Consider the following 24523-nt stretch of genomic DNA (forward strand, 5'->3'; position numbering starts at 1 on the left):
GAACTTTTCCCAGTGGGCCACAATATACAGAAGGGGGCCGCGAAACACAAGTGGGACACATAACCCATTTGTCATTTTGTTCGAGGTGATTAAATCAAAAGTTTTGTTCCAGCCATGGAAGTATGCCAGAAATACAGGTTTTTCTCTCCGTGGATCACTGCTTTTAGCGCTGTATCACGTCTTTGCTTTATTAAACTTGTCACGGAGCCCCTTCCACTTTTGCAGACAATTTATTTAATCAGAGTTCATAAAAACTCCCATCTCTCTCCATGCATTTGTCGTAGCATACTGTCTTTGTGGAGTTTGTGCTGATAATCATATAAAAGAGTGTACTTCTGCACAATCTCTGAGAGACGGGCTTCAAAATTATCCATTTATAACAATAGTAACCTCGGTAACTACTCCTCATCTCACCCGCGTGACTTTAAATAAAAAAAACATCACGTCTAAACCCCGCCCACTCTTAGTTTTAACCAGTGTGTGGTAAGTTACTCAACAATAGTAATCCACTACAAATTACTCATTCTTTTTCCAAAATTGTAATCAGATTACATTACCAATTACTTCATATAAAAAGTAATCACATTACTTTTAAGTTACTTTCTAAAAAAATGTCCACTCAGCAAATTCAAAATAATATCAATATTTCCTCCTTGTTCATTGTTAAACACAAGTCATACACTTAAATGTAATTGTATTAATTGAAAGTCAGTAACTGTAATTTGATTACAGTAATTTTGTATTACATTACCTTTCTGATTAATAAGTAATTATATTACAGTAACTAATTACTTTGTAATCGGATTACAACCAACACTGGTTTTAACCAATCATCAACACTCTTCGACCAGCCGAGTTCTCCAAAGTCAAGAATTTCAGAGATGTGCCTTAACAGGAGAAATGTCACCAAACGAACACCGAATGTCACTGCAATTTGTCATCATTTATAGGCGAACCAATCGAAGCTTGTTTGCCCAGTAAGTATAAATTAGCCTTAAAGCTGAAGTGTGTAATTTCTGCAGCACAAGCATCATCAATTGTAAAATATTAATTGTTTTTAAACAGATTACAAAATACTCCCAACGTCTTCCTTGGTGTGTTCACTCGAGGGTTTGTTACAAATATGCTTCAGTATATAAATAAATTGAAACTAAAAAATGAAATGAAAAATGAAGACTTCTGTGCTATAAAGTCTTTATCAATATTAGATCTTTAATGCGGGCTCAGAGGTCCTCAAGTGAACTCTTTTTGAATTTTTATAATAAATCCCAAAGACTGCAGTTAGTGCTGTAATGTTTGGTTTTCCAATTATACATTATTTTCTCATTCTATTAGTCAATATTGTCAAGCCATTGCACCATTTTCTAAAACACTCATCGTCTCAAAACTATAGACACCATCCCTGTTGTTTACACAAGTTCTCTAAAGAAAACGTCATGGTTACTTTCGTAACCTCCATTCCCTCCATTCACTCCCAAGGGGAAGACACCGCGGAGACCACACCCCGCCCAGAGAGGGGGGGGGGTACTTCAAGTGGAAATACATCACATGGTCTTACCGAGTCTTGTCGGAAGTATGTCATGTGGAGAGTCGCATGGTAGGTCCAACCCAAGGGGGGAGGAGTTTCTATAAGCATGGCGACTGGAGCAGAGGGCCCTCTGCTCAATGAAGACGTAGTTTACCAAGAGGGAAACGATTTTATGGAAGATAAAACACATGGGGTTACCTATGGGGAACCACCACATGCGGAGCACCTACCTCAGTACAACTCCTTACCAGCGCACTTACTGAGCCGGCAGCGAGTTTCTCCAGAAACTCGACTGCCACAGGGCTAAGGAGGAAGTCATCCAGGGATCACAGTCTGTGAACACCACTGGGAGTCAAGAGCGCACGTCTTCCTCTCAAGGGAGGGGAAAAGCGCTATGCACAAGCGGTACACCCGTCGAGAACTGCTGGCAAAGTCCTCAACGGTGTCGCCAAACAGGCCAACCTGGGAGATGGGGGAGACAAGGAACCGTGCCTTGTCTGCCTCTCGCATCTCTACCAAGTTGAGCCAGAGTTGGTGCTCTTGGACCATGAGAGTGGACATCGCCTGCCCGAGAGACCGCGCTTTGACCTTCATCGCCCGGAGAGTGAGGTCGGTCGCCGAGCGCAGTTCCTGCATCAATCCCGGGTCAGAACTACCCTCGTGCAGTTCTTTTAGCGCCTTGGCTTGGTGTACTTGCAGGAGAGCCATGGCGTGCAGGGTGGAGGTGGCTTGTCCAGTGGCACCTTTTCCACCTGGGGGATCACCGAATACCCCCTGGCCGCTCCACCATCGAGGGTAGCGAGAGCGGGGGAGCTGAAAGATTGGGACCGGGCAGTAAAAGGTGCCTCCCACGACCTTGTCAGCCCCTCATGCACTTCCGGGAAGAAAGAAACGGGGGTGGGGCACGGCTGTGAGCGGCGCCCCAAGCCCAGGAACCAATCGTCAAGCCGTGATGGTTCAGGGGAGAGCGGAGGGTTCCACACTAGCCCGACGCTTGCGGGCGCCTGGGAAAGCATGTCCGTAATTTCCGCGTCGGCCTGAGACTGGGCGACCGTTCCCGAAGGAGGAAGCACAGCCGAAGTCTCAGCGTCAGACCGGACGAGCCCGCTCTCCGATGCTGCGCTCGATAACTCATCATCTTCCGGGACGCCAGACGAGATGTCGAACCCGCCCTGAGACGAGCTGGCGATCTCGTCCAAGCACACGATCGGGGCAAACGAGCGTGCTGGGGAATGGGAGGTCCATGGGGGGATACCCGGCGGAGGTGGTCCCATTGAGGTCCCCAAATCGCCCCCAGTGCTAACCGGCACGGCCTCATACCCGTAGGTAGAAGGACCGAGGCGGGGAGCTGCTGGGGTGGCTTGCTTTCTTACGAATACAAGCCCCGACCACAACGTTGCCATGGTCATGTTCTCGCAATGAGGACATGATCCATCCATGAACGATGTCTCCGCGTGGGCAGCGCCCAGACACGTAAGACAGCGATCGTGGCCATTGGAAGCAGAGAGATAGCGACCGCAACCAGGAATAACACACAAACGGAAAGGCATCTTTAAAAAGACGTTCCGTGTGTGCCGCTCTTTTATGAATAGAAAATATTCTCTTTTCAGAATATACTCTTTTTTTTGCTCTGCCGAAGCACCCAGGGGCGTTCTCTGCACTGTACAGGCACAGAGGGGGAGAAGCCGGTGAAATGCGGCGTCAAATCCAGCAGTCTTTAGCGAGGTTGAGTTTTTTTTTTCTAGAGGAATTGTATTCAGTACACTGAATGCAACCGCTCGGCTCCGTAGAGAAAATCTGAATGAGAGGTTGCATACCAGCTCCTTTTATACCCGTATATCTGGGGGAGTGGCATGCAAATTCCACTCACCAATTCTCATTGGCCTTTTTTCAAAAGATCAGAGGTGTTTCGGGCTCCCAAGAGTGACCCCTAGTGTCACTACATCGACACAACGCCGAGTGAGTGACAGATAGGGAACTCAAAACACAATTTCTGCATTTAAAGGGATAGTTCACTCAAAAATGAAAATTCTCTCATTATTCACTTACCCTGATACCATCCCAGATGTGTATGACAGTCTTTCTTTAGCAGAACACAACTAAAGATTTTTAGAAGAAGGTAGAGCTCTGTCAGGTCCTTATAATGCAAGTAAACGGGTGCCAGCACTTTGACGGTCCAAAAGTCACATTTAGGCAGCATAAAAGTAATCCACACGACTCCAGTCGATCAATGCATGTCTTCTGAACAAATCAATACTTCTGTGTAAAAAATAAATTGATTATGAAAATGTTATTAACTTTTAAAAAGCACTTTGGCATCACATAGCTGTTGCGTGATGTAAGCGCGTTGGCGAGTTCACGCAAGAATTCAGAAGCGGCGTTTATTTAAAACAGAAGAACGAACATCACGCGAGAGTTCGGCCATTTCAAACAGCACCAGATCCCTGGACGGAAGTGCCAATTTAATGTTTAAAATGTTTTAATTATCGACTTGTTTCTTGCATAAACTCATCGATTTGCTTCAGAAGACATGCATTGATTGACTGGAGTCATGTGGATTACTTTTATGCTGCCTAAATTTGACTTTTGGGCAGCCCTCGAGCACATAGCAGAAATTTCCGGCTTGTGACAGCAGGGCTATTAGGCGATATTGAGGTGCCTAAAATCTCTGCGTTGCAGCACAGTGTCAACAACAGTACTAACAGGCATTAAAATGACCTGTGTCAAGGCACTAACTCGTTCCCAGCTCACAGTGGTAGAGAAAGAGAGATGCTATTAGGTGACGTGGAGGCACCTAAAAACTCTGTTGCAGCATCGGCCATCTCTTAGCATGTTGCAACCATAGTAAAAACAGGGCGAACCGTCCTACGTTACAGTGGAAATGACACACTCTGTTCCCAGCTCGTAACGGCGATTCTAGTAGAGAGAAATTACATTTTCATACAGAGTACAAGAGAGAGATTATCGGCACCTTGAAGGAGAAAATTCTGAGGAGATAGCGCTGTGCACTGTTATATACGCCCGTTGATGCGAACGAGGGAGGTGGAACACAAAGCGCTATCTGCCAGTTAAAATTGCTGAGATTTTATAGAGTTTCAGATATTAGCTACGTCTGCGGCGATAACCCATAGTGTCTGCTATGATGCAGTATTCATGACTGAATTGAAAGAAGAGACTTGAAACAGTCACCATGGTTACATGGACACCAGAAAGCGGCTTACTGTGAGAAAGCGGATTATTGCAAGAAACATTTTTTCCATTTACATGTACTGTATAAACGCGTTCTCTTTACTCCCGTATACATGTGGCTCATTCAATAAGCTGCTTTCTCCACTGCAACGTAATTTTCCCGCAACGCTTGTGTAAATAACACACATGGCATCCAAGGAAGACTTTACTATTTTACTCTCTCTTGACAGATATTCCAGAGTTGTTGCTGTGTTTGTTGCCTTAACTTACTATCGGGACCTGCAGCTGAATTACGATGCCTCTTACATAAAACTCTGGGATTCCCCCAGTGTACAAGTGCATATATGCGGACGCTAGCGACCGGCGTCATTTTACATTCATGTGTATAAATGGGTTGGCTATAATTTATAGTATATGTGATTCTCCCACTGTATTGACATGTTGTTATGACGTTTGTTATCCTGGTCTTTTCCACGCATGCGCACTCTTCAAACACCCTTATGTGTTTACATGGCCATAATAAACCGCGACAGCATAAGTCTTCTGCATAAGTTGAAACCAAAACTAACTATTCTGTTGTTAACAATGTGACCAGGGAAAGCGTGAATGCAGTCCCCCACTACCAGACATTATTCAGTCGAGATTCCCACATTTGGGGAATTCTCAAAGGTCAACAGCAGTCTGAGTGCAATGACTGAACCTCACCTTGAGTGAACCACCTTCATGATCATGATGATCTCCACAAGTTACAACAGTGAACAATTACACTGAAACCGTCTGTTAAACAGAGTAAAATACGTGTTTAAGATATAAATGTTCAGGCAAATATTTACAGTGTTATTCCACTATTACTGTACAATGGAACCGCGATCATTAATTCTGTCCGGCAGATGACGCGGTTTCCCGTCTGATAACGTGCACGCGCTTTTAGGCACGGCAGGATTGCGCGCGACGCCATAATATCGCGAGTCCTCACGTCCAGAAGTGCCAGCTTTATTTCCAGTTAAATATCTACATTACCAGTGAATCAGTCAGAGGTATCATGGCGAAAGACATGATGTTGTATTGGGGCATCGGTTCCCCGCCGTGCTGGAGGGTGATGATCGCGCTGGAGGAGAAAAACCTGCAGGGATACAACAACAAACAACTGTCGTTTGAGAAAGAAGAACACAAAACTAAAGAAGTGACGGATCTCAACCCACGAGCACAGGTCCATTACAACAGCAACAGCCATTGCAAACTTTAACATTAATGTGATTTCTAGTATATGCATTCAGTCTTTAGCACATCTGCGACTTTAATGTAAAGACAACATGATTTCAAAACATTTTAGTTTCATGTCGCACTTTATTTCTGCAGCTTCCAACTTTCAAGCATGGAAACCTCATCGTGAACGAGTCGTTTGCTGCATGCATGTATCTGGAGGTAAGATCGAGTGAAACATGCACCCTTAATAAAAGCTTATAAACGCATTAGTTTAAACACTTTTCTATCATGCACCCTTAATAAAGGCTTATAAACGCATTAGTTTAAACACTTTTCTATCATGCACCCTTAATAAAGGCTTATAAACGCATTAGTTTAAACACTTTTCTAACATGCAACCCTTAATAAAAGCTTATAAATGCATTAGTTTAAACACTTTTCTAACATGCACCCTTAATAAAAGCTTATAAACGCATTAGTTTAAACACTTTTCTATCATGCACCCTTAATAAAAGCTTATAAATGCATTAGTTTAAACACTTTTCTATCATGCACCCTTAATAAAAGCTTATAAACGCATTAGTTTAAACACTTTTCTAACATGCAACCCTTAATAAAAGCTTATAAACGCATTAGTTTAAACACTTTTCTAACATGCAACCCTTAATAAAAGCTTATAAACGCATTAGTTTAAACACTTTTCTAACATGCAACCCTTAATAAAAGCTTATAAACGCATTAGTTTAAACACTTTTCTATCATGCACCCCTTAATAAAAGCTTATAAATGCATTAAACACTTTTCTAACATGCACCCCTTAATAAAAGCTCATAAACGCATTAGTTTAAACACTTTTCTATCATGCACCCTTAATAAAAGCTTATAAACGCATTAGTTTAAACACTTTTCTAACATGCAACCCTTAATAAAAGCTTATAAACGCATTAGTTTAAACACTTTTCTATCATGCACCCCTTAATAAAAGCTTATAAATGCATTAAACACTTTTCTAACATGCACCCTTAATAAAAGCTTATAAACGTATTAGTTTAAACACTTTTCTATCATGCACCCTTAATAAAAGCTCATAAACGCATTAGTTTAAACACTTTTCTAACATGCACCCCTTAATAAAAGCTCATAAACGCATTAGTTTAAACACTTTTCTAATGGGCACCCTGAATAAAAGCTTATAAACGCATTAGTTTAAACACTTTTCTAACATGCAACCCTTAATAAAAGCTTATAAACGCATTAGTTTAAACACTTTTCTAACATGCAACCCTTAATAAAGGCTTATAAACGCATTAGTTTAAACACTTTTCTAATGGGCACCCTGAATAAAAGCTTATAAACGCATTAGTTTAAACACTTTTCTAACATGCAACCCTTAATAAAGGCTTATAAACGCATTAGTTTAAATACTTTTCTAACATGCACCCTTAATAAAAGCTTATAAACGCATTAGTTTAAACACTTTTCTATCATGCACCCTTAATAAAGGCTTATAAACGCTTTAGTTTAAACACTTTTCTATCATGCACCCTTAATAAAGGCTTATAAATGCATTAGTTTAAACACTTTTCTAACATGCACCCCTTAATAAAAGCTCATAAACGCATTAGTTTAAACACTTTTCTAACATGCACCCCTTAATAAAAGCTCATAAACGCATTAGTTTAAACACTTTTCTAACGGGCACCCTGAATAAAAGCTTATAAACACATTAGTTTAAACACTTTCCTGACATGCACCCTTAATAAAAGCTTATAAACGCATTAGTTTAAACACTTTTCCAACAATCACCCTTAATAAAAGCTTATAAACGCATTAGTTTAAACACTTTTCTATCATGCACCCTTAATAAAAGCTTATAAACGCATTAGTTTAAACACTTTTCTAACATGCAACCCTTAATAAAAGCTTATAAACGCATTAGTTTAAACACTTTTCTATCATGCACCCCTTAATAAAAGCTTATAAATGCATTAAACACTTTTCTAACATGCACCCTTAATAAAAGCTTATAAACGTATTAGTTTAAACACTTTTCTATCATGCACCCTTAATAAAAGCTCATAAACGCATTAGTTTAAACACTTTTCTAACATGCACCCCTTAATAAAAGCTCATAAACGCATTAGTTTAAACACTTTTCTAATGGGCACCCTGAATAAAAGCTTATAAACGCATTAGTTTAAACACTTTTCTAACATGCACCCTTAATAAAGGCTTATAAACGCATTAGTTTAAACACTTTTCTAACATGCACCCCTTAATAAAAGCTCATAAACGCATTAGTTTAAACACTTTTCTAATGGGCACCCTGAATAAAAGCTTATAAACGCATTAGTTTAAACACTTTTCTAACATGCAACCCTTAATAAAGGCTTATAAACGCATTAGTTTAAATACTTTTCTAACATGCACCCTTAATAAAAGCTTATAAACGCATTAGTTTAAACACTTTTCTATCATGCACCCTTAATAAAGGCTTATAAACGCTTTAGTTTAAACACTTTTCTATCATGCACCCTTAATAAAGGCTTATAAATGCATTAGTTTAAACACTTTTCTAACATGCACCCCTTAATAAAAGCTCATAAACGCATTAGTTTAAACACTTTTCTAACATGCACCCCTTAATAAAAGCTCATAAACGCATTAGTTTAAACACTTTTCTAACGGGCACCCTGAATAAAAGCTTATAAACACATTAGTTTAAACACTTTCCTGACATGCACCCTTAATAAAAGCTTATAAACGCATTAGTTTAAACACTTTTCCAACAATCACCCTTAATAAAAGCTTATAAACGCATTAGTTTAAACACTTTCCTGACATGCACCCTGAATAAAAGCTTATAAACACATTAGTTTAAACACTTTTCCAACAATCACCCTTAATAAAAGCTTATAAACACATTAGTTTAAACACTTTTCCAACAATCACCCTTAATAAAAGCTTATAAACGCATTAGTTTAAACACTTTCCTGACATGCACCCTGAATAAAAGCTTATAAACACATTAGTTTAAACACTTTCCTGACATGCACCCTTAATAAAAGCTTATAAACGCATTAGTTTAAACACTTTTCCAACAATCACCCTTAATAAAAGCTCATAAACGCATTAGTTTAAACACTTTTCTAACGGGCACCCTGAATAAAAGCTTATAAACGCATTAGTTTAAACACTTTTCTAACGGGCACCCTGAATAAAAGCTTATAAACGCATTAGTTTAAACACTTTTCTAACGGGCACCCTGAATAAAAGCTTATAAACGCATTAGTTTAAACACTTTTCTAACGGGCACCCTTAATAAAAGCTTATAAACGCTTTAGTTTAAACACTTTTCCAACAATCACCCTTAATAAAAGCTTATAAACGCATTAGTTTAAACACTTTCCTGACATGCACCCTTAATAAAAGCTTATAAACACATTAGTTTAAACACTTTCCTGACATGCACCCTTAATAAAAGCTTATAAACGCATTAGTTTAAACACTTTCCTGACATGCACCCTTAATAAAAGCTTATAAACGCATTAGTTTAAACACTTTTCCAACAATCACCCTTAATAAAAGCTCATAAACGCATTAGTTTAAACACTTTTCTAACGGGCACCCTGAATAAAAGCTTATAAACGCATTAGTTTAAACACTTTTCTAACGGGCACCCTGAATAAAAGCTTATAAACGCATTAGTTTAAACACTTTTCTAACGGGCACCCTGAATAAAAGCTTATAAACGCATTAGTTTAAACACTTTTCTAACGGGCACCCTTAATAAAAGCTTATAAACGCTTTAGTTTAAACACTTTTCCAACAATCACCCTTAATAAAAGCTTATAAACGCATTAGTTTAAACACTTTTCTAACATGCACCCTTAATAAAAGCTTATAAACGCATTAGTTTAAACACTTTTCTAACATGCACCCTTAATAAAAGCTTATAAACGCATTAGTTTAAACACTTTTCTAACATGCACCCTTAATAAAGGCTTATAAACGCATTAGTTTAAACACTTTTCTAACATGCACCCTTAATAAAAGCTTATAAACGCATTAGTTTAAACACTTTTCTAACATGCACCCTTAATAAAAGCTTATAAACGCATTAGTTTAAACACTTTTCCAACAATCACCCTTAATAAAAGCTCATAAACGCATTAGTTTAAACACTTTTCTAACGGGCACCCTTAATAAAAGCTTATAAACGCTTTAGTTTAAACACTTTTCCAACAATCACCCTTAATAAAAGCTTATAAACGCATTAGTTTAAACACTTTTCTAACATGCACCCCTTAATAAAAGCTTATAAACGCATTAGTTTAAAAACAAAAGTTTAGATTAATTACTCTAAACGTCATGTCTTAATATCATAATTGTTAATAAAAAATATTTCTTCACATTTAAAATGCCTTTTGTTCACAAATTGACTTTTGATGGGGTCATGCATGCCAATCCACACATGAACCTGAACTAATCAGTCATAAAAAGGGTCGAAATTATTCGATATTTTTAAGAGATTTACTGTTGTGACTGTGATATAAGAATCATGTGATGCATTTTATTTTTTGTCCAGATAAAAATGATTCAAAAATACATTAAAATGCAATTCACCCAAAACAATTACTTGAATACACCTCTTTTATGATGAACATGTTTTCAGTTTCTGAGTTCAAAGTTCATTTTGATATTTTTTCTATGTATTCTAACCATCTGGAGACGGTAAAAAAGATCTCATTAAAAGCTGAAAATCTTGAAAATAAAATGTTGGCATGAGAAGTGCAGAATTAACTTTGATTATGATTTCTTAAATAAGCAAATAAACGGTGAAACAATTTTACTTTATCCTCTCAAATCAAACTTTTGTCCACCAAATCATGCAAAGTCATGTGGCTTAACCAACATGCAAGAAGTCATTTTGCTGTCATGGGACAAAAAAAACAAAAACAACAACAATAATAATAATAGTAATAAAAGAAAACTAATTTAGTCCCTCAAGACTGTTTGTGAAGTAAAAAAAAACATTTTTTCACATCATTAAATATCAGTATTTTAAATTTTTATGAAAAGACTTTGTTCAGGTCATGTGGTGTATCCCGGAGATCTGATGTGGACTCAAATTTATGATTAAAAAAACAATGATTGAAATGAATGATCTAGTTGTTTACACTCATGTATTTAAGGTGCATGGAAAACATTTTAAAACTTTCTATTTGATAGTAACACCACGTGACATTTTTAGTCATTAAATCATTTTATTTTTGGTAGAAAATCCTATAAATGGTTTTCAAATGTTGTGAAACTGACATGGACATAATGATCACATTTCTACAAACCTGACACGTTTTAAACGAGATCTTATTTGTATCACATCGGACACATATGTTGTTTTATGTTTGTCACAATTCAAAATGACTTTGTATGTTGGTTATTATACCACACTGACTTCTGACGTTGGTTTTTTCCCAAACACTAATAATATTTAAAAACTGCTTCATTACTAAAATGGCATAATTTACAGTCAGTTGTCCATTATTACAGAATTCTAACGTCAAGCGGATAATGATCAGCTGATTGTAGATTATCCTGCTTCAGTACACAGCTACTTAAATAAACAGATATAATATATTGATTTGAGTTGAAATTATGAGGAAAAAGTGAGTTGGTGTAAGAAGAAAGCGTGGAGTGATACGAGAGATGTTAAACACAAAATGCCGCCATTGACCAATCACAATCAAGTATTCCAGAGACATATGCCAAGCTGTCAGCTTTTAAAGCATTAGTGTTTTTTTTGCGATCAGGACGATTACATCACCTAGACACTTTTTACTTCATGTTCCACAAAAAGAGAACAACTAAATATTAAGTTTTAATTGAAAAATTGAAAACATGTTCAAAAAAGATTTACTCAAATCGTTTGTATTAATTGCATTTAATGGGTTTATTTTTTATTTTTTGCGTGCACAGAGTGCGTTCAAATCTCAAGGTACCCGTCTGATCCCAGATAACCCGACTGAACAAGCACTCATTTATCAGCGCATGTTTGAGACCAACAACCTGCAACAGAAAATGTGTAAGTACCATAAAACTGCCTTCTTTTAAAGGGACAGTTCACCCAAAAATAAAACTTATCTCATTTATTGTTAAAAGGACTGAAATATTTTATCTGTTTCTCACCCACACCTATCATACCACTTCAGGAGACATGAGGGTGAGTAAATGATGAGAGAATTTTCATTTGTTTGGTGAACTATCCCTTTAAATCATAAACACATTACACAAGGATACTTTGACATTTCTAAGTGGTGTTATAACAGAAGTTAAGTTCGTTATGCCAGCTGAGAAACAATCACTTTTTAACATTTAATGAATGTGTGTCTACATTGTGTTAACCCCGATGTCTTGTGTGTGTGTGCAGATGATGTAGCATTTTATGAGTGGGTGGCACCTGAGGGAGAGAGACATGAATCTGCCCTGAAGAGAAATAAAGAGAATTTAATTGCAGAGCTAAAACTGTGGGAGAGCTACTTGGAGAAGGTTCATTTATAAAGCCACATTTATATTTCCTGTCTGAAAAATAGAAAGCCTGTTTCACACAGACCGTATGAGCAGCGCATGTTTATTTTGACCTTATTAACAGGTTAAAGTATTCACAGGGGTGTGTAGCAAGTAGAGTTTTGGCACCGAGCCCATTTTTTGCTGCACGTAATGCAGTGAACTCAGCAAACAATACAGTGAAAATGCACTTTACCCATTGCCTAATCTACCCATAACCTATTTATCAACATGACCATTTTGAAACAATATAAAGATAATGAACTACTCATGCATTGTTAGAAAAAAAAAGTTCCACACAGTGACGCTTCTGTTCATGAATCCAGATGATTTAAGCAGTTTACAGTATAAACGCATTAGTTTAAAAACTTTTCTAACATGCACCCTTAATAAAAGCTTATAAACGCATTAGTTTAAACACTTTTCTAACATGCAACCCTTAATAAAAGCTTATAAACGCATTAGTTTAAACACTTTTCTAACATGCACCCTTAATAAAGGCTTATAAACGCATTAGTTTAAACACTTTTCTATCATGCACCCTTAATAAAAGCTTATAAACGCATTAGTTTAAACACTTTTCTAACATGCACCCCTTAATAAAAGCTTATAAACACATTCGTTTAAACACTTTTCTAACATGCACCCTTAATAAAAGCTTATAAACGCATTAGTTTAAACACTTTTCTAACATGCACCCTTAATAAAAGCTTATAAATGCATTAGTTTAAACACTTTTCTAACATGCACCCTTAATAAAAGCTTATAAACGCATTAGTTTAAACACTTTTCTAACATGCACCCTTAATAAAAGCTTATAAACGCATTAGCTTAAACACTTTTCTAACATGCAACCCTTAATAAAGGCTTATAAACGCATTCGTTTAAACACTTTTCTAACATGCAACCCTTAATAAAAGCTTATAAACGCATTAGTTTAAACACTTTTCTAACATGCACCCTTAATAAAAGCTTATAAACGCATTAGCTTAAACACTTTTCTAACATGCAACCCTTAATAAAGGCTTATAAACGCATTCGTTTAAACACTTTTCTAACATGCAACCCTTAATAAAAGCTTATAAACGCATTAGTTTAAACACTTTTCTAACGGGCACCCTGAATAAAAGCTTATAAACGCATTAGTTTAAACACTTTTCTAACGGGCACCCTTAATAAAAGCTTATAAACGCTTTAGTTTAAACACTTTTCTAACATGCACCCTTAATAAAAGCTTATAAACGCATTAGTTTAAACACTTTTCTAACATGCAACCCTTAATAAAGGCTTATAAACGCATTAGTTTAAACACTTTTCTAACATGCAACCCTTAATAAAAGCTTATAAACGCATTAGTTTAAACACTTTTCTAACATGCACCCTTAATAAAAGCTTATAAACGTATTAGTTTAAACACTTTTCTAACATGCACCCTTAATAAAAGCTTATAAACGCATTAGTTTAAACACTTTTCTAACATGCACCCTTAATAAATGCTTATAAACGCATTAGTTTAAACACTTTTCTAACATGCAACCCTTAATAAAGGCTTATAAACGCATTAGTTTAAACACTTTTCTATCATGCACCCTTAATGAAAGCTTATAAACGCATTAGTTTAAACACTTTTCTAACACGCACCCTTAATAAAGGCTTATAAACGCATTAGTTTAAACACTTTTCTAACACGCACCCCTTAATAAAAGCTTATAAACGCATTAGTTTAAACACTTTTCTAACATGCACCCTTAATAAAAGCTTATAAACGTATTAGTTTAAACACTTTTCTAACATGCACCCTTAATAAAGGCATATAAACGCATTAGTTTAAACACTTTTCTAACATGCACCCTTAATAAAAGCTTATAAACGCATTAGTTTAAACACTTTTCTATCATGCACCCTTAATAAAGGCATATAAACGTATTAGTTTAAACACTTTTCTAACATGCACCCTTAATAAAGGCATATAAACGCATTAGTTTAAACACTTTTCTAACATGCACCCTTAATAAAAGCTTATAAACGCATTAGTTTAAACACTTTTCTATCATGCACCCTTAATAAAAGCTTATAAACGTATTAGTTTAAACACTTTTCTAACATGCACCCTTAATAAAGGCATATAAACGCATTAGTTTAAACACTTTTCTAACATGCACCCTTAATAAAAGCTTATAAACGCATTAGTTTAAACACTTTTCTAACATGCACCCTGAATAAAAGCTCATAAACGCATTAGTTTAAACACTTTTCTAACATGCCTCCTAAAGAAAAGCTTATAAATGCATTAGTTTAAACACTTTTCAAACATTCAACCCTTAAAAAAAGCTTATAAACGCAGTTTACACTTTTGGGTTTAGGTGCCAAATAGATTAATTACCATCTGGATGTAAATGTGATCAATGGCTCTCTCCAAAATAAAAATTTTTATAATGTATGGCTGTTAATAAAGGAAATGGTAACACAGAAATCACTGTTGCTGTTTTGCAGCAGAAATCTGTTTATAGCTGTTATGATGCAGCGCTGCTTATGCGAGCTGTTTGAAACGTCATGGTTACTGGTGTAACCTCCATTCCCTGATGGAGGGAACGAGACGTTGGTGTCGATGTAGTGACACTAGGGGTCACTCTTGGGAGCCCGAGACACCTCTGGTCTTTGATAAAAGGCCAATGAAAATTGGCGAGTGGTATTTGCATGCCACTCCCCCGAACATACGGGTATAAAAGGAGCTGGTATGCAACCACTCATTCGGGTTTTACGCTGAGGAGCCGATATAAGGTCCGGCCATTTCAGCGGGTAGTTCAGTGTCGTGGCAGGAGGGACCAACATCTCGTTCCCTCCATCAGGGAACGGAGGTTACACCAGTAACCATGACGTTCCCTATCTGTCACTCACTCGACGTTGGTGTCGATGTAGTGACACTAGGGGTCCCTATACAAAACGCCACAAGGCTGAACGGTGTTACGTGAACTGGCGGTGTGCGGTGGGCAGACTTGCTGTGTGCCTCATAGGTTGACACGTAACCTCCCCCAACAATGTTATGAGTGTCGAACGGCCCTTTTTGGGGACAAGTCGACTACCCAAAGATAGAGACAAGCTTAACCCAGTCGTGGCCTCTTTCCCCTTCTCTTTTTCCACTCCCTAAAAAAGAAGGGGGATTATCCAACTGGGCCGCCAGGTCTAGTCGGGGGGTGTCCCTCCCAAGGGGAGGACACTGCGGAGACCACCACCGCCCCAAGAGAGGGGGGGATATTTAAGTGGAAGAATACATCACATGGTCTTTCCAACCATGTGGAGAGCCTTCAAGGTAGATCCTGCCCAATGGGGGAGGAGTTACTACAACATGGAGACTGGGGCAGAGGGGCTCTGCCCAAGGAAGACGCAGTTTGCCAGCAGGGAAACGAATTAGCGGAAGATATAGATCGCATGGGGTTAGCCTTACAGGGAACCGCCACATGCGGAACACCTACCCCAGAACCTGGCTCTTAGCGCGTGTACTGGGCCGGCAGCGAGTCTCTCCGAAAACTCGACTGCCACAGGGCTTGGAGGAAGTCAACCAGGGAACAACTTTTGTGAACACTACTGGGAATTAACAGTGCACGTCTTCAGCTCAAAAGGAGGTGGAAGGTGCTATGTGCAAGCGATACACCCGGCCGGCTATCCCGGGCTTATCCGCTTGTGTTGCGTGCCACTACCTGGGACGAAACCGGTTCCACCCGGAGGTTGTAGAACCTTGCAAAGGTGTTGGGTGTTGCCCAGCCCACTGCTCTGCAAATGTCTGTTAGAGAGGCACCTCTGGCCAGGGCCCAAGAAGCCGCTACACCACGGGTAGAATGGGCTCGTAGCCCTACCGGGGGCGGCATGTTTTGGGCGAGATATGCCATAGTTATGGCGTCAATGAGCCAGTGGGCGATCCTCTGCTTGGAAACAGCGCTTCCTTTCCGCTGTGCACCAAAGCAGACAAAGAGCTGCTCAGAGACTCTAAAGTTCTGCGTGCGATCCAAATAGATGCGTAAAGCGCGCACCGGACACAGCAACGACAGGGCTGGGTCTGCCTCCTCCTGGGGCAGCGCTTGCAGGTTCACCACCTGGTCCCTAAAAGGAGTGGTGGGAACCTTGGGCACATAGCCCGGTCGGGGTCTCAGGATCACGTGAGAATAGCCCGGACCGAACTCCAGGCACGTTTCGCTGACAGAGAATGCTTGCAGGTCACCTACCCTCTTGATGGAAGTGAGCGCAGTCAGGAGGGCAGTCTTTAAGGAGAGTGCCTTAAGCTAGACTGACTGCAAAGCTCAAGGGGGCTCTCTGTAGACCCTGAAGAACTACAGAGGTCCGATGAGGGAACGAGGCGCGGCCTGGAGGGATTCAGCCTCCTGGCTCCTCTTAGGAACCTGTTGAGCAGATCAGGACTTACCGTCGACTGCGTCGTGGTGTGCTGCTATGGCAGCAATGTATACCTTCAAGCTGGAAGGGGACAGCCTCCCTTCCAACCTCTCTTGCAGGAAGGAAAGCACTGATCTGACTGCGCATCTCTGGGGGTCTTCCCGACGGGAAGAACACCACTTAGCAAACAGACGCCACTTAAAGGCATACAGGCGCCTCGTAGAGGGAGCCCTAGCCTGAGTGAACGCGTCTACCATCGCAGGTGGGAGACAGCTTAGGTCTTCCGCATCCCATCCGGGGGCCAGACATGGAGATTCCAGAGGTTTGGGTGCGGGTGCCAGATGGTGCCCCTTCCCTGAGAAAGAAGGTCCTTCCTCAGGGGAATTTGCCTGGGGGGAGCTGTCGCGAGGAGCGTGAGGTCCGAGCACCACATCTGGGTGGGCCAGTAGGGTGCTTACCAGGACGACCTTCTCCTCATCCTCCCTGACCTTGCACAGGGTCTGTGCAAGCAGGCTCACTGGGGGAAAACGCATATTTGCGAATGCCAGGGGACCAGCTGTGTGCCAGTGCTTCTATGCCGAGGAAGGCCTCGGTCAGAGCGTACCAGAGCGGGCAGTGGGGAGGATTCTTGGGAGGCGAACAGGTGCACCTGTGCCTGTCGAATCGACTCCAAATCAGCTGGACCACCTGAAGGTGGAGTCTCCACTCTCCCTTGAGGGTAACCTGTTGTGACGGCGCGTCCGCCGTAGTGTTGAGGTTGCCCAGGATGTGAGTGGCTCGCAGCGACTTGAGGTGCTGCTGACTCCGTTGGAGGAACAAGGAAACCACTCTTGCTGAGCTCTTGAGTACTGCAGCCACTTGGGCATGCAGCGCAATTAAATGCAAAAGGTAACAAAAAGATGAAGATCTGCTTACCAGCTCCAGAGCAGCGGGTTTCGTTGTCCCTGTGTCGCCCGTCTCAAGGGCGCTTTGAAGCCTTTCACGGGTTCTGGGCGGCCGCGAGATGGGTGGCGTCTGCTTCCTGTGGTGGGCTCCACGCCGGGGCCGGGCCGAAGGGGTGGGCTGCGGCGGAGCCGGTGCAGTCACCGCAGGGGGACGCCCTTCGCGATGAGTAGATGGGGTGTGGGATCTTGAGCCGCGCCGGGGCAGGATATGCCGGCTAGCATCCATCTACTGCTCTACCATTGAGAACTGCTGGGCAAAGTCCTCGACGGTGTCACCGAATAGGCCCGCCTGGGAAATGGTGGCAGCAAGGAATCGTGTCTTGTCGGCCTCACCCATCTCGTCCAGGTTGAGCCAAAGGTGGCGCTCCTGGACCACTAGTGTGGCCATCGTCCGCCCTAGAGACCGCGCCGTGACTTCCATCGCTCGGAGAGCGAGGTCGGTCGCAGAGCGCAGTTCCTGCATCAATCCCGGGGCGGAACTACCCTCGTGCAGTTCCTTTAGCGCCTTGGCGGACTTGCAGGAGAGCCATGGCGTGCAAGGCGGAGGCGGCTTGTCCAGCGGCACCGTAGGCCTTGGCCGTCAGAGACAACGTAAATCTACAGGCCTTGGACGGGGGCTTTGGGCACCCGCGCCAGGTGGCGGCACTCTGCGGGCATAGGTGCACCGCGAGCGCCTTTATCCACCGGGGGATTGCCGAATAACCCTTGGCCACCCCACCATCGAGGGTAGTGAGAGCAGGGAAGCTGAAAAGATCGGGACCGGGCAGTAAAAAGTGCCTCCCGCGACCTTGTCAGCTCTTCATGCACTTCCGGGAAGAAAGGAACGGGGGGCGGGGCGTAGCTTTGAGCGGCGCCGCGAGCCCAGGAACCAATCACTGAGCTGCGAGGGTTCAGGGAAGAGCGGTGAATCCACTCTAACCGACTCTCACGGCTGCCCGGGAAAGCATGTCGTCATCTCCGCGTCAGCCTGTGACTGGGCGATCGACCCCGAAGGGAGGAGCCCAGCTGAGGCTTCCGACTGGACGAGCCCGCTCTCCAATGCTGCGCTCGAGAGCTCATCACTTTTGCGGGCTCCGAATAAGAGGTCGAACTCGCCATGAGACGAGCCGGCGGACTCACCCGGAAGCCCGATCAGGCCAGACGAGCGTGCTGGGGAATGAGAGGTCCGCGGGGGGATACCCGGCGGAGGCTGTCCCATTGGGGTCCCCAAATCGCCCCCAGTGCTAGCCGCGCTGGCCTCAAACCCGTGGGTAAAAGGACCGAGGCGGGAGCCTCTGGGGTGGCTCACTTTCTTACGAAGGCAAGCCACGACCGCAACGTTGCCATGGACATATTCTCGTAATGAGAACATGACCATCCACGAACACTGTCTCCGCATGAGCAGTGCCCAGACACGAAAGACATTGATCGTGACCGTTAGAAGGCGAGAGATAACGAGCACAACCAGGAATAACACACAATCGGAAAAGCATCTTTAAAAAGACGCGTCTTTAAAAAGACGTTCCGTGTGTGCCGCTCTTTTAGAGAAATATATACTCTTTTAGAGGGGAAAAATGCTCTTTCAGAAAATATACTGTCTAGTTTTTCTGCCGAAGCACCCAGGGGCGTTCTCTGCAGTGCACCAGTGCAGAGGAGGGAGAAGCCGCTGAAATGCGCCGTCAGATCCAGCAGAGGTGAATGAACAGTAGTATTCAGCTCAATGAGCATGACCGTTCGGCTCCGAAGAGAAAATCTGAATGAGTGGTTGCATACCAGCTCCTTTTATACCCGTATGTTCGGGGGAGTGGCATGCAAATACCACTCGCCAATTTTCATTGGCCTTTTATCAAAGACCAGAGGTGTCTCGGGCTCCCAAGAGTGACCCCTAGTGTCACTACATCGACACCAACGTTGAGTGAGTGACAGATAGGGAACCAGCAAAAGTCATGCTATAACCTCATTTACACAGTTATTATTATCATCCTATTTATGAATTAAAAACATAGTGCATTGTTAGAGACTGTAATCAACAGCCTCAGTGTTCTTATGCCATCTTAAACTTGTACGGCTTTTCTTCTGCGGAACACAAACGAAGATATTTAAGGATAAATGTGTTTATGTCCATACAACGCAAGTCAGTTGGGTCCAAAACTCAAGATCTAAAAAGGATATAAAGGCAGCATGAAGTGATTTCTTGAGTGGTTTAATCAGTGTTTTCTGATCGGTTTTTGGTTGAGAAATGGAAGAAAATATAACTCCTTTTTCACTATAAATTAGTGGTGCACCGAAATGAAAATTTGGGACACACTGGGCCAAAAAATATTTTATATATTACATTAATATATAAATGATTATTTTAAATGAGACTTTGTTTGGAATAGTTGATCAAATTCTACATATTATTATTAGGGATGCACCGAAACCACTTTTCTATAACTAAACATTGAATTATAGAATATGCAGACTATTAAGAAAACCATTATTATTAACTACTATACTGGAGAATGCAGCAGCAAAATTAACAGTAATTCCAGTAAAAATCTTCTATTTTTTGTCCACCTTGTTCCTCCTGGAATGTGGATGAATTCTTTTGGATCTCTTTTGTGTTCACTTGAGTTCCGAAAATCACTTATGTCACGCTTTTATTTTGGCGGAACCCTCCAGGAAGCAGCGCATCATAATAAGTGCATCACAAGCTGTGCATGCTATGAGTGTGTGTGTGCTGTGAATGTGTGTGCTGTGAATGTGTGAGAGTGTGTGTGTGCTATGAGTATGTGCACGCTGTGAGTGTGTGTCAACAACAGAGCAGTGCACATTCACTAAAGCGTGCTGCATATACAGACTGTATATTTAGATATTAAACATCTTTTGAGATACACACAAATATTGTATGGCTTCAAGAGACTTTCAATATAATGCACGAGTCAAATGGACTACTTTAATCAGGGTTTGTACACAGTTTGACTAGTACATTTCCATGACTTTTTCCATGAACCTCCAAAACTTCTTTTGCAGCATGTTAAAATGTTTCTACCCATTTGTGAAAAATAAAATGTATCAGTTTTGAACAAGTCAAAACATGCACCGTATACATCATCACCTCCTACTGTGGGCCAATTTTACCTGTTCCTAATAAATGGCCTCCACAAATAACTCTGTAATGATGAGTCAGCAGAGTTGAGATCCATATGCAGCTTTTAGTAACAATAAACGTAGTAATACAGACAGGCAGGGGTCAATCACCAGCAACAGTAATATCCAAGGTAATCTAGAGAAGTAGACATTAAACAGGCTAGAGGTCAGGGCAGGCAGCAGACAATCACAGGTTATATCTAGGTAAACAAGACAGTAATAGTAGGTAGGCAGCAACGGGTCAAAACAGGATGAACAGTCTAGGATCATACACAGGTAATGCAATAAACACAGAGAATGCTCAGAAATGTCAGCCAGGGCAAAACAAGACTTTGCAATGACAGAGAATGAGTGTGAGACTTAAATAGCTGAATAGATTGGAAACAGGTGAACAGGTAATCATTGCCAGGTACGGGGATTATGGGAAATGGAGTCCAGAGAGTTAAAGTCAATCCCCAGGTGATGGAGCCCTCTGGTGGTGAGTGGGAGGAACAACAAAGGCGGGATTCATGACTGAGACTCGGGAATGACCTCTCTTCGTGGGCGTGGACAGAGACTCGGGTACGATCTCTGTGGTCGTGTGCATAGGCAGAGACTCGGAGACAACCTCTGTGGTCGTGAACAAAGGCAGAGAGTCGGGAACGACCTCTGTGGTCGTGAACACTGGCAGAGACTTGAAAGCCTTTCCTCTCCTCCTCCTCCGGACGGTTGAAGTAGGCAGTGCTGGCTCTGGGATGGACCTTCCAGCTCGTTGGCCGTGGCAGGCAAGGGCACTGACAATTTGTGGGAAAGGATCTTTGTGGCCCTACGCACCGATATCAGTGGTGGATAATTCAACTTGGAGACAAGGGCCGTGAAGGCCTTCAAGCAATGAGTCGCGGAAGGCTGCACTGTGGCGTGGCGTGGAGCCGACTCAGATTTGACTGTGACATGGCGTGGAGCAGGCTGAGGCGTGGCTGTGACATGGCGTGGAGCAGGCTGAGGCGTGGCTGTGACATGGCGTGGAGCAGGCTGAGGCGTGGCTGTGACATGGCCGGGAGCAGGCTGAGGCGTGGCTGTGACATGGCCGGGAGCAGGCTGAGGCGTGGCTGTGACATGGCCTGGAGCAGGCTGAGGCGTGGCTGTGACATGGCCTGGAGCAGGCTGAGGCGTGGCTGTGACATGGCCTGGAGCAGGCTGAGGCGTGGCTGTGACATGGCAGGGAGCAGGCTGAAGCGTGGCTGTGACATGGCGTGGAGCAGGCTGAAGCGTGGCTGTGACATGGCGTGGAGCAGGCTGAAGCGTGGCTGTGACACGGCGTGGAGCAGGCTGAAGCATGGAGCAGGCTGAAGCGTGGCTGTGACATGGCGTGGAGCAGGCTGAAGCATGGAGCAGGCTGAAGTGTGGCTGTGACATGGCGTGGAGCAGGCTGAAGCATGGAGCAGGCTGAAGCGTGGCTGTGACATGGCGTGGAGCAGGCTGAAGCGTGGCTGTGACATGGCATGGAGCAGGCTGAGGCGTGGCTGTGACATGGCAGGGAGCAGGCTAAGGCGTGGCTGTGACATGGCAGGGAGCAGGCTGAAGCGTGGCTGTGACATGGCGTGGAGCATTACCTTGATGAAGAGAATACAGTTGATCTTTGGCGTCTTTGCCTCCTACTGAATGTTCAAACGCAGCACAAAATCATTGGAGGAAGTAACTGAACAAAGGGAATGTTGTTCTGTCGCTGTTCCACACCGCTGTAATCCAGTCTAACGCCTTACCGGTAAGCAGCGAACAAACAAAGGAAATGTGGCTCTCATCAGTGGGTTATAATGTGGGTTGTTGATTAACAAACCTAGAACATTGGAGCAGAAATCCCTCACATTTAGCTGGTGACCCATTGAATTTCTAAGGATAGGCAAGGCGTGGGTTAGTGGTTAATGTGCTAGGTGAGGCCGGGTAAGCCGCTGGATTAAATGAAAAGGCTGAAGGGTTTGGTGTTGGTAAACGGAAGCTTTGCAAAGTCTTAAAAAGCTCCTCTTTTAACGATGTCAGCCGGTCAAGCTGTCGGTGGTGTATGGTCTCAGCGCAAGCAGCTTGCGCTGAGACCTCGGTGGTGAGTTGCAGAAAAGCCGCTGGATCGGTTTATGGTGAAGTCTTCTGTAATGATGAGTCAGCAGAGTTGAGATCCATATGCAGCTTTTAATAACAATAAACGTAGTAATACAGACAGGCAGGGGTCAATCACCAGCAACAGTAATATCCAAGGTAACCTAGAGAGGTAGACAATAAACAAACAAGTGGTCAGGGCAGGCAGCAGACAATCACAGGTTATATCTAGGTAAACAAGACAGTAATAGTAGGCAGGCAGCAATGGGTCAAAACAGGATGAACAGTCTAGGATCATACACAGGTAATGCAATAAACACAGAGAATGCTTAGAAATGTCAGCCAGGGCAAAACAAGACTTAGCAATGACAGAGAATGAGTGTGAGAATTAAATAGCTGAATAGATTGGAAACAGGTGAACAGGTAATCATTGCCAGGTACGGGGATTATGGGAAATGGAGTCCAGAGACTTAAAGTCAATCCCCAGGTGATGGAGCCCTCTGGTGGTGAGTGGGAGGAACAACAAAGGCGGGATTCATGACAAACTTAATTTGTTCTCCAGATGGGGAAAGGGTCATACCTCGCTGGAAAGAACTTCTCCATGGTGGACGTTGTTTGTTTCCCAGTTATAGCATATTTCCCAAGACTTGAGTGAGTAAAACCTTTCTGAACAAATAAATTAATATTTAATCATTGACCATCTCAGATGAAAGGACAGATCAATGGCTGCTTTAATCATTAATATATTTTGATGGTTGGCAGGTGTCCTAAAGAGAGATGTCCCAGACTGATGGAGTACTATGACATGGTGAAGGACCGTCCCAGTATTAAAGCCAGCTGGCCAGCTGAATGGCTGGAGAAACCAGAGAAACAGTACACTCTGAAAAACTTATGAAGACCACCTGAAGATGTTCATAACACTGAAGAATCTTACTAGACAAACAAACAACACAGGTGGAAAGAGTGAAACTGCATCTAATTCTGACTGATTTCACACCTCAAATTAAATCAAATATGAAACATGCAAATGCTGTCCATTCAATTACTACAACTATGATATCATATGTTAAATATGTTAAATAATGAGGCTGCTTTTAAAGCTTTGATTTGATGTTATTTGACAAGTTAACCCAAAGCATCTGTTAACATCATTGTCATTTAAATATTATAAAGCAGACTGCTTAATTAACAGGAATATTGTAATGTCTTTCAAACTAGACACTCTGTTAATGGACATGTAATGGTAAATGAACATTAATAAACACGAACATGATGAACAACTTTTGTATTAATTTACGTAGACTACATTTTACACAGTTTTTACATTAAAATGAATACTTAAAATGTAAATGCACACTATGAAAAATACTTTGCATGAAATAAACCAGTTTTACAAGAGCCCGTTTTAGAGCACTGTAGGACAACAATAAATGATGCAGCTAAAATTGTGTGTGTTTTGTATGTGTGTACTGAGAAATGTGTGTGTGTGTGTAAAAAACATCAGTGGGATTATGTAAACAAA

At 42.0% G+C, this 24523-nt stretch overlaps 1 protein-coding gene, 1 long non-coding RNA gene and 1 other non-coding gene across 3 annotated transcripts; 1 reads left to right on the forward strand and 2 right to left on the reverse strand.

Moving 5' to 3' along the window:
* Nucleotides 1–5308: 5308 nt before the first annotated feature.
* On the reverse strand, nt 5309–5470 carry LOC127421669 (U1 spliceosomal RNA). Its single transcript, XR_007894036.1, has one exon. It is a non-coding gene; the product is annotated as a U1 spliceosomal RNA (small nuclear RNA).
* Nucleotides 5471–5645: 175 nt separating this feature from the next.
* gstr (glutathione S-transferase rho) lies at nt 5646–24399 on the forward strand. The gene is made up of 6 exons (XM_051664607.1): nt 5646–5927; nt 6077–6142; nt 11903–12008; nt 12354–12472; nt 23564–23652; nt 23764–24399. Exons 1-6 carry the CDS (start codon nt 5760–5762, stop codon nt 23894–23896), a joined length of 681 nt encoding a protein of 226 aa, XP_051520567.1. The 5' UTR covers nt 5646–5759; the 3' UTR covers nt 23897–24399.
* Nucleotides 9763–14479, reverse strand: LOC127421518 (uncharacterized). Its single transcript, XR_007894005.1, has 3 exons — nt 13713–14479; nt 13137–13451; nt 9763–10020 (listed from the first exon to the last, which is right to left on the reverse strand). It is a non-coding gene; the product is annotated as an uncharacterized LOC127421518 (long non-coding RNA).
* Nucleotides 24400–24523: the final 124 nt, after the last annotated feature.

Source organism: Myxocyprinus asiaticus, chromosome 30 (assembly GCF_019703515.2).
Source record: "Myxocyprinus asiaticus isolate MX2 ecotype Aquarium Trade chromosome 30, UBuf_Myxa_2, whole genome shotgun sequence".
NCBI lineage: Eukaryota > Metazoa > Chordata > Actinopteri > Cypriniformes > Catostomidae > Myxocyprinus > Myxocyprinus asiaticus.

Excerpts from the sequence above, each read along its gene's own strand:
- gstr (XM_051664607.1), top strand. The coding sequence starts at position 5,760 with ATGGCGAAAGACATGATGTTGTATTGGGGCATCGGTTCCCCGCCGTGC. Across the intron at positions 6,143-11,902 it reads CTGCATGCATGTATCTGGAG|AGTGCGTTCAAATCTCAAGG; the intron begins GTAAGATCGAGT and ends TTGCGTGCACAG. Across the intron at positions 12,473-23,563 it reads GGGAGAGCTACTTGGAGAAG|ATGGGGAAAGGGTCATACCT; the intron begins GTTCATTTATAA and ends TTTGTTCTCCAG.